The sequence below is a fragment of the Papio anubis genome, chromosome 7, assembly GCF_008728515.1.
Source record: "Papio anubis isolate 15944 chromosome 7, Panubis1.0, whole genome shotgun sequence".
Classification (NCBI taxonomy): domain Eukaryota; kingdom Metazoa; phylum Chordata; class Mammalia; order Primates; family Cercopithecidae; genus Papio; species Papio anubis.
Window position 1 is genome coordinate 128,487,357 of NC_044982.1, and position 16,758 is coordinate 128,504,114.

Consider the following 16,758-nt stretch of genomic DNA (forward strand, 5'->3'; position numbering starts at 1 on the left):
AGCAAGGCTCACAGCCAGGTGCATTTCAGCCCCTACTTTTGCCCCCTCAGTTAGGCCGCACTGGGCAGAGCACAGCCTGCATGGCCATCTTTAGAAGCCCTGAAATAAGAGGGCCACAAAATTCTAGAAACCTGGTGCTCCTGAAGTCCCTCCAGGAATCAAGGTGAAGACTCTGCAGCTCTCCCTCGACTAACCTTGACACGCAAGCCAGGCCGCCATTCAGGCAGCTGCAGAAGCCTTTAATACCCTGGCAGTTTTAAACAGGGGATAAAATAAAGTGACTAATCCATAAAGGACTCAAGCCATTTTACTGAAAATAAAATCAAATGCCTTACGGTTTTTCTTTTTAATCTTTATTGATTTTTCTGCTTACAAAAGTAATACATGCTGGTTGTAAAACATTCAAACATTAGAGAAATATGTAACATAGCAAGTGAAAAGTCCTCCATATTCTCTGCATTCCAGAAAAAAAGCACCGTCAACAGATTTGTGTAAAAGATAGGCTTTTTAAAGCACTAGTTTTTGACCGTTTTTGCAAGACACACAAAATTGGTTGACATTCATAAGCATGACAGACATGTTCTCATAGGTGTACTCAAGGTTCGCCCATCGGCCGTTTCCTGGCAAGCCAGCAGTAACCCCACCCCATTCAGTCCAATTCAAGAAAATATATGATTGTGCAAGTGAGCTAGAGTGAACGATATTATTGGGGTAACCTTGGGTCCATATTAGTTTAGTTTTTATGTGAACAAATAAAAAACTTTAATTTTGTAAAACTTTTATTAGTAACCAATTCCCTGTGACACTCCTGCAACTTATTGCAACATACCACTGTGTTGTAGCAAACAGTTAAGCAGCAATGTTGTGAAGGACTGCTGTGGTAGCTGGTAGGAACTGCCTGTCATATTATTTGGAGGATAAGCAGCTTTTCTCTATCCCCACCTCAGAAAGAGCTTAAAGTCTGGAGGAAAGAATTTCATTTCACTATAAGGCAGGATTTCTTATCAACAACAACAATAATAACTACTACTATTTATTGAGTGCCAACTATTTCTAAGAACTATGTGATGGGCATATAGAGCAAATACATATATAAAATGCTCATACAGATATCATATATATGGTATGCATTTATGTATCACATCCTTGAATCTTCAGGTATGAAACTGAGGCTCAGAGAGGTTAAGTAATTTGCCTGGCCTTAAGAACTGTCAAATGTTGGCATTGGTCATTTTAGGGTTAAAATTCTAACCAGAATTTTGTGAAACTGAGATCAGTGGCCTAGAAGGTTGATGGTTCTTTTTAGTTATAAACTAAGCGGATAACTCCCAAAAAGAGATAGTGACATCAATTCCTGAGTAGTGTGTTAAGTTTAAACAAACTACTTAGGGGATGTCTTTTGAGCCCCGGTTAGTGATTGCTTAACAAGAGTGCAATGATGATGATGACAATGATGACAGTAACAATAAATAGTGATGCCTACTGCATAGGGTGTTGGAGGAGTGAGATATAATGCATGACACATTATTGGCACAAATACATGTAGATGTTATTATAAATTAGATTACCATTGAGAGATCACTACTCACAGAATGAAGTACTGCCTCTCATACAATTTTTATTTTATTTTTTTAATTGTTTGGGAGAATGGGCACTGTCCTCTGGACCATGACATCTCCTAAGATAGGTCCTGAGGAATAAATGTCATCTTAAGAATGCTAGTGCCCAAGTTCTTGTTCCTTTTATAATTAAAAATTCAAAGCAAACTTTTTATAGAAGTGCAGTGCTAAATGACAGCCTAGCCCCAAGGACCACTTGGTTAATTAGCACCCTTGCATTCCAGGATTTCCTGACGCCCGCTGCCACTTGTTGTCAGCTCCTTGAAACTGCAGAAATTTGCCTCTGCAGGTGTAGAGAGCCTGCTTGAATTACGTAGGGTGCATGAGAGAGCAAATTATTTAGGCAATAGAGCTGAAAATGTGGGCAAATTAGAATTTTTCATAGCAAGATTGTTCATTGTGAAGCCAATTCATGATTATATTGCGCATCTTGCTCCAGATATTCCACTACACAATAAACTTCTTTGCTGGGATGAATATGTATGTGGGCTAATTTAATCAATATACTTGTGAACGTTGACAGTAGTGCTGTCTGACAGAACTCATCCTTTGAAATGCTGGCTGAGTTAATATGTGCAGTATATATATGGGCCAAGATTCATAATTTGTGTTAAAAGAAGGTTTTGAGAAGACACCACACTACCTGGTGGGAAACCAAAAAGCCTACATGATGAAAGGCAAAGGGCAGAGGGATTTTTGTCTTCCTCCTTCTTGTTGGACTGAAAACTCAAATTCACAAAACTAAACTGCCTCCTTTTGAAAAATTTGCAAGGCACTGACTGCATTTGTTTCTCATGGATTAATTTGAATTCTGGAAATTGACTAAAATGGGGGATGGAGAGGGCTTTTGTGCATTGTTGGATTAAATGAAGGGCTGAGCAAGTGCCCTGCTCCCATCTGCAAATGCTTGCTTTCTGGGAATTTCAACACGTGTGATCAGATCACATTCAGAGGGTTTGCTTTTGGAGTAGGGGGATTTTAGTCATTTCCTAAAGAGCATTTGCAACTGAAATTGTCATCTGAGATAAGAGAGCCATGCAGGAGGGAGCCTAGGAGACTAGGTTAACCAATCAGAATACCTCAACTTGCTATCCAGAAACCCTTCTACCACCTTACCGTGAGATTCCCAGTGAAGCTTGTTTCAGTTAATTCTGATTCTTTAGCCCACTGGAACTAAGCACAGACACCATGGGGACAAAGATCTAAGTGAATGCCCCCCCACCCCCCGCCGTTTGGAAATACCAGTCAATCTACAGTAGGTCCATTTATCCTAAGCTTCTTGGCCTCCACAGATCTCATGACTGTCTCCGCTCAAATATCCTCCAGATCTGAAAACCCCTGCGAGCTGAAGCCTGACTCAGGCCATCAGTCCTGTGTCACAGTGGCACCAAACTCTGGGGTCTGTAGTACAACTGCTCCCCACCCGCACCTACCGTCACAGCCGCTGGGCCATGAGCCATTCCAAAGATGGAAGTGCTGGGGCCAGCATGGTACTCCCAAGGCCACTCCCATCATGAGCAGTCCTCCACGCCAGACAGGCATCTTGGTCACAGCCTTAAACATCGTTACTTCACTTCTCAGTAGTAATCCACTGTGAGTCCAGGCCAACTGGACAGGAATACTGCATATCATTTTCAGTTTGTTCAGATGCAGTTCTACTCAGTGTTCTCAATATGCCCTGCCCAGGGCCTTCATATTCTTATAGAGGACTAAGTAGACATGCTTGATCTCCCCCATTGTTAAGATGGAATGAAGATAACTCTTAAAAGGCCCAAGCTTAGCGTCAGGTAGTTTTGATGCTGACTTAAATGCTAGGACCTAAAGAGGTTTGTTCATCCCTAATTTCTGTCATTACACCTTGAGGTGAGACATGGGGAGAAGCAGATCCAAGTAGGTCTTCATTTCATGTATAAATTCTGTTTAATGGGTGGTTCAAGGACTTTATGTTGCCTAATTATTATATTCCTAAGAATCAAGGTAGGGAGGCTGGTTCTTATTCTAGCCTACTCAATTCATGTAGGGAAGAGTAGGCAATAACTCAGCTGATAACACCTTTCACGATTTCTCTACTTCCACTTGCCTTTTGTGCGTCTCTGCAAAATGTTAGGCATAAGTCACTTTCTCTAGAGTTGCAGATCTGTGGCACAAACCTTTGCCTTGACTATATTAAACATATCGGAGGGACTGTGAAGTATGAGACATTAGATTTCATATTTCATAAAGAATTTTTCTTGAAGAAATCAAGCCAAGTGTTAACATGTGGCACACTTGCAAATGACAATTTTTGTTGAATGCAACCTTAAACATATTAAGTTGCTTAACTCAAACTATACCTATTAGTGTCCACAGTCACCATTATTGGGGTACTAGAAAGCCTCCAGAGTATAGAAAATACACTGGATGTGAGATTTGGAACAATCTTTAAATTTGGACAGGAAAGAAACTCAGTATGCAAGCACAAAAAAAAAATGATGGATAGCTTTTAGAATAGCTTGCACTCCCTAAGTCACCACAGTACTTGTATTAGGCCCTGAGAAAGGGAGTTAGCAGTACACATGGTTTATAATGAGGTTAAATCTGATAGTTTAATGTGTGCTGTAAGTACTGAACACAACATCACCCCAAATCCAAAGTAAGTGGTTGTGGAATTATCCCAGAATATGGGATTACATTAGAAGAAAGAGTGGGCTGTGTGTCTCTGTGTGGTACTTACACTGTGTGACATATTCTTTGGACAAAGAAATTACTGTGTATAAGGTCTGGGGCTAGGTAAGGGCTGTATAAAAATGAAACAGACTTGGGCACTTGCAACTGTGTTTCTGTGTGTAACTCAGTAGATAATCTAACATGATACCCAGTAGTGAAAACCATAGAAAATGAATTTAGCGTCATGACACATTCCAGGTAAACTGGTGACTGTTCCCATTCTGTCTATACAGCTCAGCATTGGTCTTTATTTCACATCTAAATTCTTTTTAATAGTTTATCTAAGGATTTTCTTTTGCCTAATTATTCCTTATTTTTTATCCTTAATTATGCTCTTTTTAACTTTGAGATATAATGTGTGTGCTCAGAAATGTGCTTTGCCTTATTTGAGAACTTTGGTGTGATACATTTTATTTGCTAGTCTTCTAGCATGAGGCACCTTTAAGTAATCAGTTGGGTAGACACACATGCCCTCTGTACCAGGAACTAAATTTCCAACGTAAAGAACTCAGAAGCAATACATCCTATTTGTCAGGATTCATCATTATTAAATTCAAACAGGATATTAACTCTGTGGTTGAAAGGTTCTGATTGTACACAAATGGACTAATTTTTAACACATGGCAACTGCGTTAATTTTTTAAAAGATAAGGAATTCTTACCATCATATATAACTTATTAATATTTTGAATTGAATCATTTTCCTAACTAGAGCTGACTTTTTGGAGTGTATTTTTCTCTAGCAGTCAAGCTATAAAGCTCAGCCAAGACAGATTTATGACCTTTTAAAAATAATGATAGAAAATGAGATTGGAGGAAACATTTCAGTATCTGCTTTGCTCTGAGGCCTAAACTGCGAACTCTCCAGTTCTTGAAGGCTTTGAAATGCTGATTCCAGTCTTCTTGTGGGTTCTTAAACACCTTCTCAAATGACCCATTTTAATAACCCGAAAGCTATTATATAACGAGCAGCCATAATTTAGTCCAGGGCTCTAGGGGGACCCTCACAGTTCAGCAATGAATAGTTAATGCAGTATAATGTTTAGCAGGTTATTAGTTTTCACTATACAAATGCTGATCAGGGAACGCTTTTATAAGGTGTTTAAAAGAAAATGTAATTAACTGGTTGCGTGCTTCTGTTGCAGCTCAAATTGAAATTATTCCATGCAAGATCTGTGGAGACAAATCATCAGGAATCCATTATGGTGTCATTACATGTGAAGGCTGCAAGGTAAGCCTTTTTAATTGTTGTTGTTTCTATTAATGTTAAAGTGTATCTTTGTGATTTTTATGCCTCCACTTATGTCTTAAAATTCAACTCCTTAGAATTTTGAGTGATAAGAAATGACAGGACAGAAGAAATATTTTGGTGTTAAATTACACTTAAGGAAGTTATATATATTTTTACTCCTTCCTTCAAAAAAATAGACTACAAAAAGGTATTTGAGCATTGCTTGTCACTTTCAACCCTAGAGTTGAACTGATGAGCAATCTCTGCGGTAACCTTTTTTTAAAAAGAGCTAACTCCAGACTTCTACAATGTCCCTGTCATAAGCTTATAAAAAGATACCTCCAGTAAGTTTAATTGGAATGTCATTGAGTCTTATTGTTAGCACACATATGTTAACACATCTGGCAAAACTGTAGGAAAGCTATCAGGAAGACCTGAGTTCCAGTCCTACTGCCTCCACTCGTCCATATTGTTTTAAGTGTGTCTTCATCTCTTTGTGACTCACTTGCGTCATTTTTAAAGTGGGTATAACACCTGATCTTCCTACTGTTTAGGACTATTCCAAGAATAGAAGAAGAATCTGTACATATTATCAGTATTATTTCTGCTATGACTATTTTTACTATTTCTGACCTTGATCATGGGGCAATGTGTACAGCACAGGCATAATGTGCAAATGGGAAATATGTTTATCCCAATAATTCAAGACCCCCCAAGCCCAGATTACCTCTATTATTCAAATCTCAATTTATTAAGATTTAAATCCTCATGCTTATATTGGAAGGGCCTTGAGACAGCTTACAGGATAAAACAGTGCAAAATAAACAGGAGAGAAGCTATTTAAACATTCAGGAGGCCTTTGAGACAGCCGATTGCTACAACCAGGCCTGAATCAGCCCTAAGGCTTTTTGAGGTTGAGTCAAAAAATAAAATCCACAAATTGGGTTAGCTTTCCTTTCAATAAATTAGAAAATACAATGTTGTAAAATACCTATAGACACAAATGACTACTAAGAGACTTCAAGGAAATTAACCTCATAATTTCCTTAATTCTTCATTTTACTGTTGGTCATGGTAACATCTGCTAATTTGTACATGTACAGATGCTTCATGTTGATCCCATCTTAGCAAAGCTTGAGATTTCTGCATACTACAGAACCATTTATGCCCTTTACTTCCAAAATCTGCCCTCCCTCAAAATTAGGTGACTAAATAAATAAATTAAGCAAAATGAGAGGCCAGGCATAGTGGTGTGTCCCTGTAGCCCCAGCTACTCAGGGAAGATCGATGCAGGTTTATCACTTGAGTCCAGGAGTTCAGGGTTACAGTGAGCTATGATCATACCACTGGACTCCAGCCTGGGCAATGGAGTGAGACCCTCTCTCCAAAAAAGTAAATAAAAATAATGAAAAACAAAACAAAATGAAATAATCTGTCTGGCCTATGCCATCCCAGGTTATAAGGTGAGAGTGAGCGGCCCGTGGCCACTGTCATCGCATTGATTTTTGGAGTTGGTTTGGCTGACGTGGCCAGGTAGCCATTGCCTTTCACCCTTACCCTGTCTGTGTTCTGCCTCCCAAATCTGTGTCCCTGGTAGACATGCCATGGCCTTTCTCAATAGAGGGTTTACAGACTGCAGTGCTTGCCTGCTGGGAGTTCCAGTGCTTTTTGTGCATTGCGTATCACCTGGGTGTCTTCTTAAATGGACAGGGTTCTAGGCAGCATCCCGGATACCAGTTCGCTACTTGTCCCTTCATTCTGCCCAAAAAACTGATCGCTTCCTCTGGGTCTGTCAGTAAGGCAAGTGATTATCTAGTAATTGATGGAAGTGATTATCAAGGAATCGAGTCTGGGAAAAGGACAAGGTGTAGGGGTAGGGGATACTACTTCATATAAAATACCCCAACAATTTGGAAGATTAATTAACAACATGCTATTGAGTAAAACCTGAGTTGACTGAGTACCACTGTTCACATAGGCACAAACAGTGTGAATTTTCTTTTTACCCTTAATATTTATGATGACAAAAATAAAAGCAATAAGAAAACAAAAGGTATCCATTATTCCAAAGTTGTCATTTTTCTAGATTCCCTTCCAGATCTTGTCTGCAGACCTCTTCAGTGCCAAAGTGATTTTCAGTTATCTGTGGCTCTGTTCCTCTGCTCTGTTGACTTTATCCAACGAAAACCACAAAACAAATAAAACATAATTTTGTTAACAGATTGGGCCTATGCCTAGCCAGGGACTTGAACAATGTTATATGTTTATATTTGATACATATGCTATTTGTTCTCCATTATAATTTCCCTCTGCTGTAACACTTTTATTCCTAATTATAAAAATAGAAGTCAGACTTCTATTTTTGCCATTTTATGTTAATTATTTATCATGTTCTAACCAGGTAAAGGTGTTTCTATCATGATCAATTGTAAATAACTTTGCTGTGATAGTGTAATTAAACATAAGAAAAATTTCACATTAGACATATCAAATAGATACCTAATGAGAGAAAAAAGGTGATCAGTCATCTTCTGAGCTAATCATTTTGTGAATGTATTTTAAACTGCATTTTTAAATTAACAACCTGAAACCATAAGAAATTAGAGGGCCTGTTTAATTGCTGAAATAATGATTTTGGCACATAGTTGCTAAGCATTGTACATGAACAGCAAAAATGGTAGAAGCTTTGGTAACTTTTTCTGTCGTTTCTGGCTGTTCCTGGCTCATCTTCTCCCCATCCCCTTTGCTGTCTGTAGAGAGACAGCAGGTGCCATGCTTCTGCTCTGACTCTGGAACCAGACTGCCCAAGTTGAAATCCCAGCACTGCTATTTACCAGCTTGAGCACCTATACCACCGCTCTGTGCCTCAGTTCCCCCATCTGTAAAATGAGGACTGTAATTTTAATAACTTCATAGGGTTGTCATATGCATTTAAGGAAAGTACCTGGAAGAATGCCGGATGCATCAAAGCACTTACTAAGTGTTAGCTGTTGTTATCACCGTTACTACTAGGCAGACTTCTTGGTGGCTTGGTAATGCTGCTTTGTATAGTCAGATATTATTTCTGGGACATCTATGGGTGTAGTCTTGATTGTTGTGACCATTTGCAATATGTTACGTAGAATCTGTCAATAAAAAAGAATACTAAGAGCACTCCCTTGGGCCCAAGCACTATGTAAGCACTGTAAGGGATCCAAAGGGAAGACCGAATCTTTCCCTCAAGCAGTTTATGGTCTAGTTGTAGAGATGAGGCCTGTGTAGGGAAAGCTAAATAGCAATGCAAGAACTAACTATAGAGTAAGGCCACAATCTATGATATACATAAGAAGCACATATAAGCACATATAGGCTGGGCACAGTGGCTCACACCTGTAGTCCCAGCACTTTGGGAGGCTCAGGTGGGAGGAATATGTGAGCACAGGAGTTCAAGACCAGCCTGAGCAATACAGCAAGACTCCGTCTCAACAAAAAAATTAAAAATAAAAAAAATTGACCAGGCATGGTGGTGTTTGCCTGAAGTCCCAACTACTCGGAAGTCTGAAGCAGGAGGATTGCTTAAGCCCAGGAGTTCAAGGCCACAGTGAGCTATGATGGCGCCACTGCATTCCGGCCTGGCAACAGAGCAAGACCCCTGTCTCAAAAAAAAGAAAAAAGAAACACATATCCAGTAGGCAGCATACCTCGGTAGTCTAGAGGAGAGTTGGCCTAGCAAGGTTTCACTGAGGAGGAACCAACCGTGGGCTGGAGCTGAGGAAGGATTTTCCCAGAGAAGGTGGCTGGGAGGGCATTCTGTGCTGAGGAAGGAGGAGAACAAGGAGTGGCAGAGGCAAAAGCCCAGAACTAGGGCAGTCTTGGTTGTATTAAGGGGACAGCACATAACTCAGTTTGATTGAAGCACAGGGTCACTTTCTGTGGCTAGTGGAAGACGAGGGTAGACAGGCACACCATCCTCAAATTTTTAAGGACTCCATTATGCCAAGGTTTTAATTATAAACGTATTTCACTTGTTCTCTTGAAAGAATCAGGGAACAATGTATTGGCACTGCTTCAGCCTGAATATTGCATTTCCGAAGAACATATGTTAGAATCCAGGCCTGCAAGGTTTTTAGTTCTGTTCCTAGAGACATTTCTGAGCTCTTGGAAAAGAATTTAGTTTCAGCCTTGGGTGAGCATGATTAGGGGGCATAACGTGCGCTGGGGCAGGCCTGCCAGGGAGGAGGGGCAGGTCGTGCCCCATGCCAGCAGAGGAAAAGGCCATAGTAACACTAGAGGCTGTAGATGTTAAAGTTCAATCTTCAAAGTGAATAAAAATATGAAGTGTTAGGAGGAAAATAATCATTGGTTAAGGTTTGCTTTTGAGAAATCATCTTGTTTGCCATTCAACTTCTGTTCCTAATTTCATCATGAGATACAGTGGTTGCTCAGATGATGAGGATGAACATTTGATCTCAAGACACACATACACAGACACGCACATACATTTTTTAATCCATATCCTTTTAGACATTTTGGCTATACAATTTTAACTGCAAGTTTTTTTAATGATAATGCACAGTCCAGTATTGGGGTTCGTGAATTGGTTTCTGATTACATTTAAACCCTTTTCCTCTTGATAAGACTAAGAATAAAGTGGCATTCGTTTGTCCAATATACAGTCATCAGTCAATACATTTAAGATGACGTCTTATTCAAAGCTTCCTCTTCTACCCAGTAAAGATAATTTGAGATAATGTCTCTGCATTAACAAATATATTTTGTTAAACAATAAAAAAGCCTTTCCAAAATATCTAGAGTGTATAAGTGACACCTTCCCCCACTGAAGCAGTTAAAGCCATTTCTGGAGCTTTTTATGTTTAAAAAGCAGCTTTTATGAATGTTCCTTTTAGGCCCAAATTGTCTTTTAGAGGATTCTAATATTTTTATCTCGGTTGTGAAATGTCGCTAGCCGTGAACTAATTCTGTCCACTTTTCACCATTGATACATTCATGCTCAACATTTTTATTTCAACACTTTTTAATACGTGGCCCCAGTATTAGAGCTAGGCATTTAAAATGAAAATTCGACTTGGGGAAGGACAAGCTGTTATTGCATCCTTACGACGCCTGAGTTTCGGTTCGGTTATACACAGGTGGTAAGTGAAAATTTTTGTTTAGCTAAATCTTCCAGTCCTGTGATGAAATGTGCAAGTGGCAGGGTTATGTTAAACCCCAATTTGCATCACGATGATTCAGATTTTTTTTTATTTGTTTGTTTAGATCTTAATCATGTCTTAGTAACTGCTGCCCTTCCTCAGCTCACAGAAAACCCTGGGCTCGAGGCCATGTTGTAGATGGGGCCCTGACACAGCACCTGGCTTGGGGCAGGTCCCACGTGCGTGCTAGGGAATAACCATTGCTGAATGTCTTCGCTTGGATTGGATCCGAGTATGGCAAAGCACAGTCAAAAGCAGACATCGACACACCAAATACAACACGTGGGCCGCTTTAATCAGAGACCACTTGCGCATACAATTCTGCAGGGAGGCCAGGCACTATTGAACAAAAACGTAGCTCAGGAAATCTGAATTTCTGTGATTTATTGCTGCCACATGTATGAGTGTAGGGCTGGACCAGCTAACTTTTGTGAATGAGGCTGCCTACCCTTTCTAAAGAACAACTTTTTTTCCTCATATGCGTCTTTGAGCACTTTTATTTCTGCCCCCCACCCAACTTTAATTTTATAATTTCATCTGCTTGATTTTAATACATGCGTGACCTGTGTTTACCCCTCAATGAAATGAAGTTATCCTCTTTTTCCCCCCCAGCCAGAGAGTTAACTTTTGCCCCACGTTGATCCAAAGATATTTCTTCCTTCTCACCCCCATGCTTCTGAACATTCTCAACAGGAAGTTGCCAAGATAAATAAAATTGTAACATAGTACATGCTTTCACATAGAAGATTCTCCGCTGTTCTTATCTCCATTTTTCTTAGTCTCAGACATAAAATGAAACGTGGACATACACCCACCTCAGCAGTCCCCCAAGTTCCCAATTTTTAGTTGTATTGGAAAATACAATAATTTGGGCAGGCAGATGAGCATTCATAATAAATCACAGAGTTATGAAGAAATCTTGGTTGTCAAAAGCAAGTGTGTAGCCGTTCCAAAGCGTCTGCCATTAGAATTCAGCAAGGCAGCTGTCAGCTGTTTTCTTGTAATTAAACAGCCAATGAGCAGCTAATTAAGACATATGTGTATACAGAAGTGGAAGTGGGTATGTTAATGAACTGTAGGAATCAATTCATTAAGTGAAAATTGTCAAAAGACCAAACATCAGATCAGCATTTCAGCCTGTGTTTCACTGAGAAAGAGCCCCACGCAGGAGGGGACAACTCAGAATCAGACCCCCGTTCACCTTCCCAGCCATACCTACAGGGCAGCGTCCAACCAGTCCATACTCTTAGACAAAACTATTAAAAACTCCAGTAGGAAGTGCCAGGCATATTTCCAGGCTTTTAAAATATATCTAACAAATGAGTGCTTTCCTACCTGTATGGAAACCTGGTATTTGATACCCTATAAAATGCCGTCTCCCTCATCTGAACCGTTGTAGGGAACTTGGGCTACAGAAATGAAAAGTGGTTTTTTGCTTGTTTGTTTTGTTGTTTGCTCATCTTTTGTTGTTGTTGTTATTCAGTCGGCCCTACATGTTTGTCTTGGTGCTTTTTAGGTGGTATATTAAGAAGTCTATGGCCTTTGGAATAAGACGCACCTAGGATTCAGGAATTCAAATCCTGGGCCTTCCCCTCACCTGCTCTGTGACTTTGGGCATATGGCTTAACCTCTCTTAACTTTCTCATTTGTAAAGCAGAGATACATATCCCTACTTTGCAGTTGTAGGCTGCTGTGGATTGCAAATAATGATGGCAAAGTGTCCGACATGGTGCCTAGTGGGGAGTAGGTGCTCAGCATATCGTCACCACTGTTTTTATCACTGCCACCGTTTTTTCCTCTAGTTGTTCATTCAACAAGTATTTGTGACTTCTCTAAGTATTGCGTTAGCTACTGGAAACAAAGAAACAAGGCAGTCAGTCCCTGGAAAAGGTAGACATTAATAATACAACAAGGTAAGGGCTAGGAGGGGGATAAATTCAGGACTCTTAAGGGTACACATGGGAGGGGCCCCTCAACCAGCTTTGGGAGGGCCAAGGTCAGAGAAGGTTCCCAGAACAAGTGAATGTCTTCTCAGTGAATCCTGAAGGGAAGGAGAGAGTTTCTTTGGGGAACTGTGAACACAGCAGTTTAGGCTTGGTCATTGTATGACTTTGAGAAGAGCTGCCTGGACGTGTGGTCATTGTCTGGTCATCAGCAGGGAGCCATTAAGGGGCTCATAAGCAGAGAAGTGACTTGATGAGTGTGATGTTTTAGGAAGATATCTTTAGTAACTGTGAAATGGATTGGAGGGAATGAGAATGGAAGCAGGGGTCCCAATTAGGAGGCTGTATAATAACCAACTCAAGAAGTGAAAGACATGGAAACTTAAGAAAACTGCAGTAAAGTTGGAGACAAGTAGATGGATCTGAGAAACAGGAAGGTGCCAAGAAGCAGGCTAATTTGGTGACGCTTGGATATGGATGGGGAGGAGGCAGAGATTAAGGCAGTGAAGCCCATCTTTCTGCCTTGAGTAACTGAGGGTAAGATAATCCATGTCACTGAGCAAGAAAACACTGGAGAGGACAGCTGGGAAACAGGCTGTGGGTCAAGATATATTCTCTTCTAGGTCGGGTGCAATGGCTCATGCCTGTAATCCCAGCACTGTGGGAGGCCTAGGCAGGAGGATCACTTAAAGCCAGGAGTTTAAGACCAGTCTGGGCAACAAAGCGAGACCCTGTCTCCTCTACAAAAAAATTTAGAAATTAGCTAGGCATGATAGCATACACCGGTGGTCCCAGCTACTGAGAAGGCTGAGGTGGGAGGATTACTTGAGCCCAGGAAGTCGAGGCTGCAGTGAGCTGTGATAGCACCACTGTACTCCAGCCTGAGTGACAGAGACCCTGTCTCTAAATGTATATATTCTGTTCCAGAAAGAAAAAAAAACTCAGCTAAAGTGTTTAGAACTTATGTAGGTAAGGGGAAAGTCAGTGGGGGCTCTAGAAGGCCAAACCACAACTTTGGGTGAATGCCTATCCAAAGTGGGGGGAATATATTCAAACAACGTGACGGGGAGCTGGTGACACAGCGAGGATGAGGCTCAGGCCAGCCACATGCTGGTAAGCTGTGAACAACTGGCTCTCAGGAAAGCAAAATGTATCTATCTGTATGTAGATAACTTTGGTATCTATCTCACTGATGTAATTTCACGTAATTTTCAAACAATAATAAAATGTACAATATTCTTTATTTTAAATTTCATATAGACAAATAATTCTCACTGAATGCTCTCATGAATTTTGCTGAACTCTTACCTCTATCCCCATGGTTACAGTTGAGGAAAGACTAGTTCCAACATGAATGTTGTTGATATTTTGTTTACATTAATGAATAAGAGAGTGAAACAACAAAGACATTTTGGAACTTCATTCATTCGCCAATGATGACATGAATAACCTCCTTGCTGACTCAGTTAATCGTTTACAAATACTAGAAGAACATTTCTTCCACTTTTTGTGTTACTCACAGTGGGATCACTAGATATGATGTACTGTTAAGTTTAATCTGCATTATTGTAATTTTCATCAGTTTTGTTTGTTTGTTTTGAGACAGAGTCTCACCCTGTCGCCCAGGCTGGAGTGCAGTGGTGTGATCTCAGCTCACTGCAACCTCTGCCTCCTAGGTTCAAGCAATTCTCCTGCCTCAGCCTCCTGAGTAGCTGGGATTACAGGCACCTGCCACCAAGCCCGGCTAATTTTTGTATTTTTAGTAGAGACAGGCTTTCACCAAGTTGGTCAGGCTGGTCTCGAACTCCTGACCTCATGATCTGCCCACTTCGGCCTCCCAAAGTGCTGGGATTACAGATGTGAGCCACCATACCCAGTCTTTTTTTTTTTTTTTTTTTTTTTTTAAGAGACAGGGTCTCACTCTGTTGCCCAGGCCAGAATGCAGTGGTACACTCTTAGCTCACTGCACCCTCAAACTCCTGGGCTCCAACAATCTTCCCACCTCACCTTCCCAAGTAGCTGGGACTACAAATACATGCCACTACACCTGGCTAATTGTTTTATTTCCTGTAGAGACAGGGTCTGTGTTGCCCAGGCTGGTCTCAAACACTTGGCTTCAAGTGATCCTCCTGCCTCAGCCTCCCAAAGTGTTGGGATTACAGGCATGAGCCACTGCATTCGGCCATCACTGTTTAAATCTAGACAGTAAGCAAAATAATAAATCAAACCCTTATTTGTAGCATTTGCCAATTTCTGTGGTGTAAATAATCCCACCAATGGCCATTTTCAAGCCACCCGACCTGCTCTTTCACAGAATGCAGAGTAGGGAAGGGATGCAGAGCATGGTATAGTATTTCTACCTTCAGATATAAGGATAATTGATATAGATAACCTGAAGAACACTGATAATAGTAAAATAATCGTTAAAAAGTGGTTACTTTTTTTATGTCAGGAATGTGTCAGTTAATGTGTAATAACAGATTTAATAACTAGCCTTAACAACAAAATTCCTGAAATTATAGCACTCAGCTCTTGCAACAGTATGAGCCTTCTCCTGAACACCATGGCCTCCATCCCAGTTTGCAAGCTCCCATCTGGGGGGGTCAGTGAAAAATTCATAGTGTGCAGTCATTTTTTTTTAAAGAAAAAGTATTAGGGAATAGAATTTCCAGAGAAGGTAAGGCACGTATCAGAAACAAAAGTCAGCGTAAGGCGTTTTGAAAAGCTAGGTGAAATAAGGGAGGAAACACTGGAGAGATGTCTTTGAGACAGTAAGAATTGAAACAAAAGGTGGATATGCAGGGACTCTATGTCAGGAAATCAAGAATGTGTGACACTGTTTTGTTTGTCCCACACTGAAGAAGATACACTTAAATGAGAGGGCACTGGACTTAAAATGAGGACAAGAGATTGAGTCCCAGCACTGACCCTTACCAGCCACAGGACCTTGGACAAGTCATTTAACATTCTAAGCTTCATTTTTGTTTTTGGCAAATCAGAAAACTAGAATCAATCTCTGGTTCTTAACAAGAGGAAGTCAAAGTCTTCAGGGAGCTTTTTAAAAATATGTACTATAAAAATGACAATTTTGGCTGGGTGTGGTGGCTCACGCCTGCAAATCCCAGCACTTGGGGAGGCTGAGGCGGGCGAATCATGGGGTCAAGAGATCGAGACCATCCTGGCCAACATGGTGAAACCCTGTCTCTACTAAAAATACAAAAATTAGCTGGGCGTGGTGGTGCACGCCTGTAGTTCCAGCTACTCAGGAGGCTGAGGCAGGAGAATCACTTGAACCCGGGAGGCAGAGGTTGCTGTGACCCAAGGTCACACCACTGCACTCCAGCCTGGTGACAGAGCAAGACTCCGTCTCAAAAAAAAAAAAAGACAATTTTTTTCTTTTTTGACCTATAAAAATGGCAATTTCTTATTGTTCAAACTACTATGTATGCCTGGACCACATCCCCAAGGGTTCTAGTTTGATAAATCTAAGGTGTATCTTTTAAAAGCTCTGTGGATGTTTCTGATGCATCACCCATATGTGAACCACTGTACCTGATAATCTCTCAACTTCTTTCAGCGCCAAAGGCCTGTTTGTTTTATTCTAATTTTCTATTTGCAATAGCCGCGTGTTAATATGCTGCCACTAGGTGGTGGTAGTGCGCCAACAGTCACACTGAGCATCTACTACCTGAAATGTATCATGGTGGCCTTCTGGCTCAAGCCCACCATGTTTGTAAATGCACATCTCCATGTATTTTAACATCCATAAAAAGTGAACTTTTACGACAGCCAAGTAATTTGTTAGCTCATGTTTTAGAAATAACAAAATTGCCAAATTATGTACTTGATATCTTTCCCAGCTAATTCACAACTTCAGCACTTTTTTTAACACCTCCTCAGTTCCACCCAAATCTTCACGCCCTAGCTTTGTGCTTCCCCTGCTCTCTGTATGACCTCCAAGCCCTGGAATTCATCTCTCAGCTCACTCACTTCCTAATCCTTTTGCAGGATTTCTCCCCAATCAGACAAAATCTATCTCTGTACTTAGAAGCACACTACTTCTACCC

The 16,758-nt window shown here is 40.6% G+C and overlaps 1 protein-coding gene and 1 long non-coding RNA gene across 5 annotated transcripts in view; one reads left to right on the top strand and one right to left on the bottom strand.

Moving 5' to 3' along the window:
• The window catches only part of RORA (RAR related orphan receptor A), a 739,218-nt gene that overhangs the window by 689,477 nt on the left and 32,983 nt on the right, over positions 1-16,758 (top strand). For all 3 annotated transcript variants that reach the window (XM_017961629.3, XM_003901009.4, XM_031669252.1), the window contains one exon: positions 5,471-5,556. In XM_017961629.3, the coding sequence (XP_017817118.1) occupies positions 5,471-5,556 (86 nt within the window). The remainder of the gene's footprint in view (positions 1-5,470; positions 5,557-16,758) is intronic.
• LOC108587064 overlaps positions 1-16,758 on the bottom strand; it is a 74,461-nt gene that overhangs the window by 24,959 nt on the left and 32,744 nt on the right. The gene's annotated exons all lie outside the window — the stretch shown is intronic.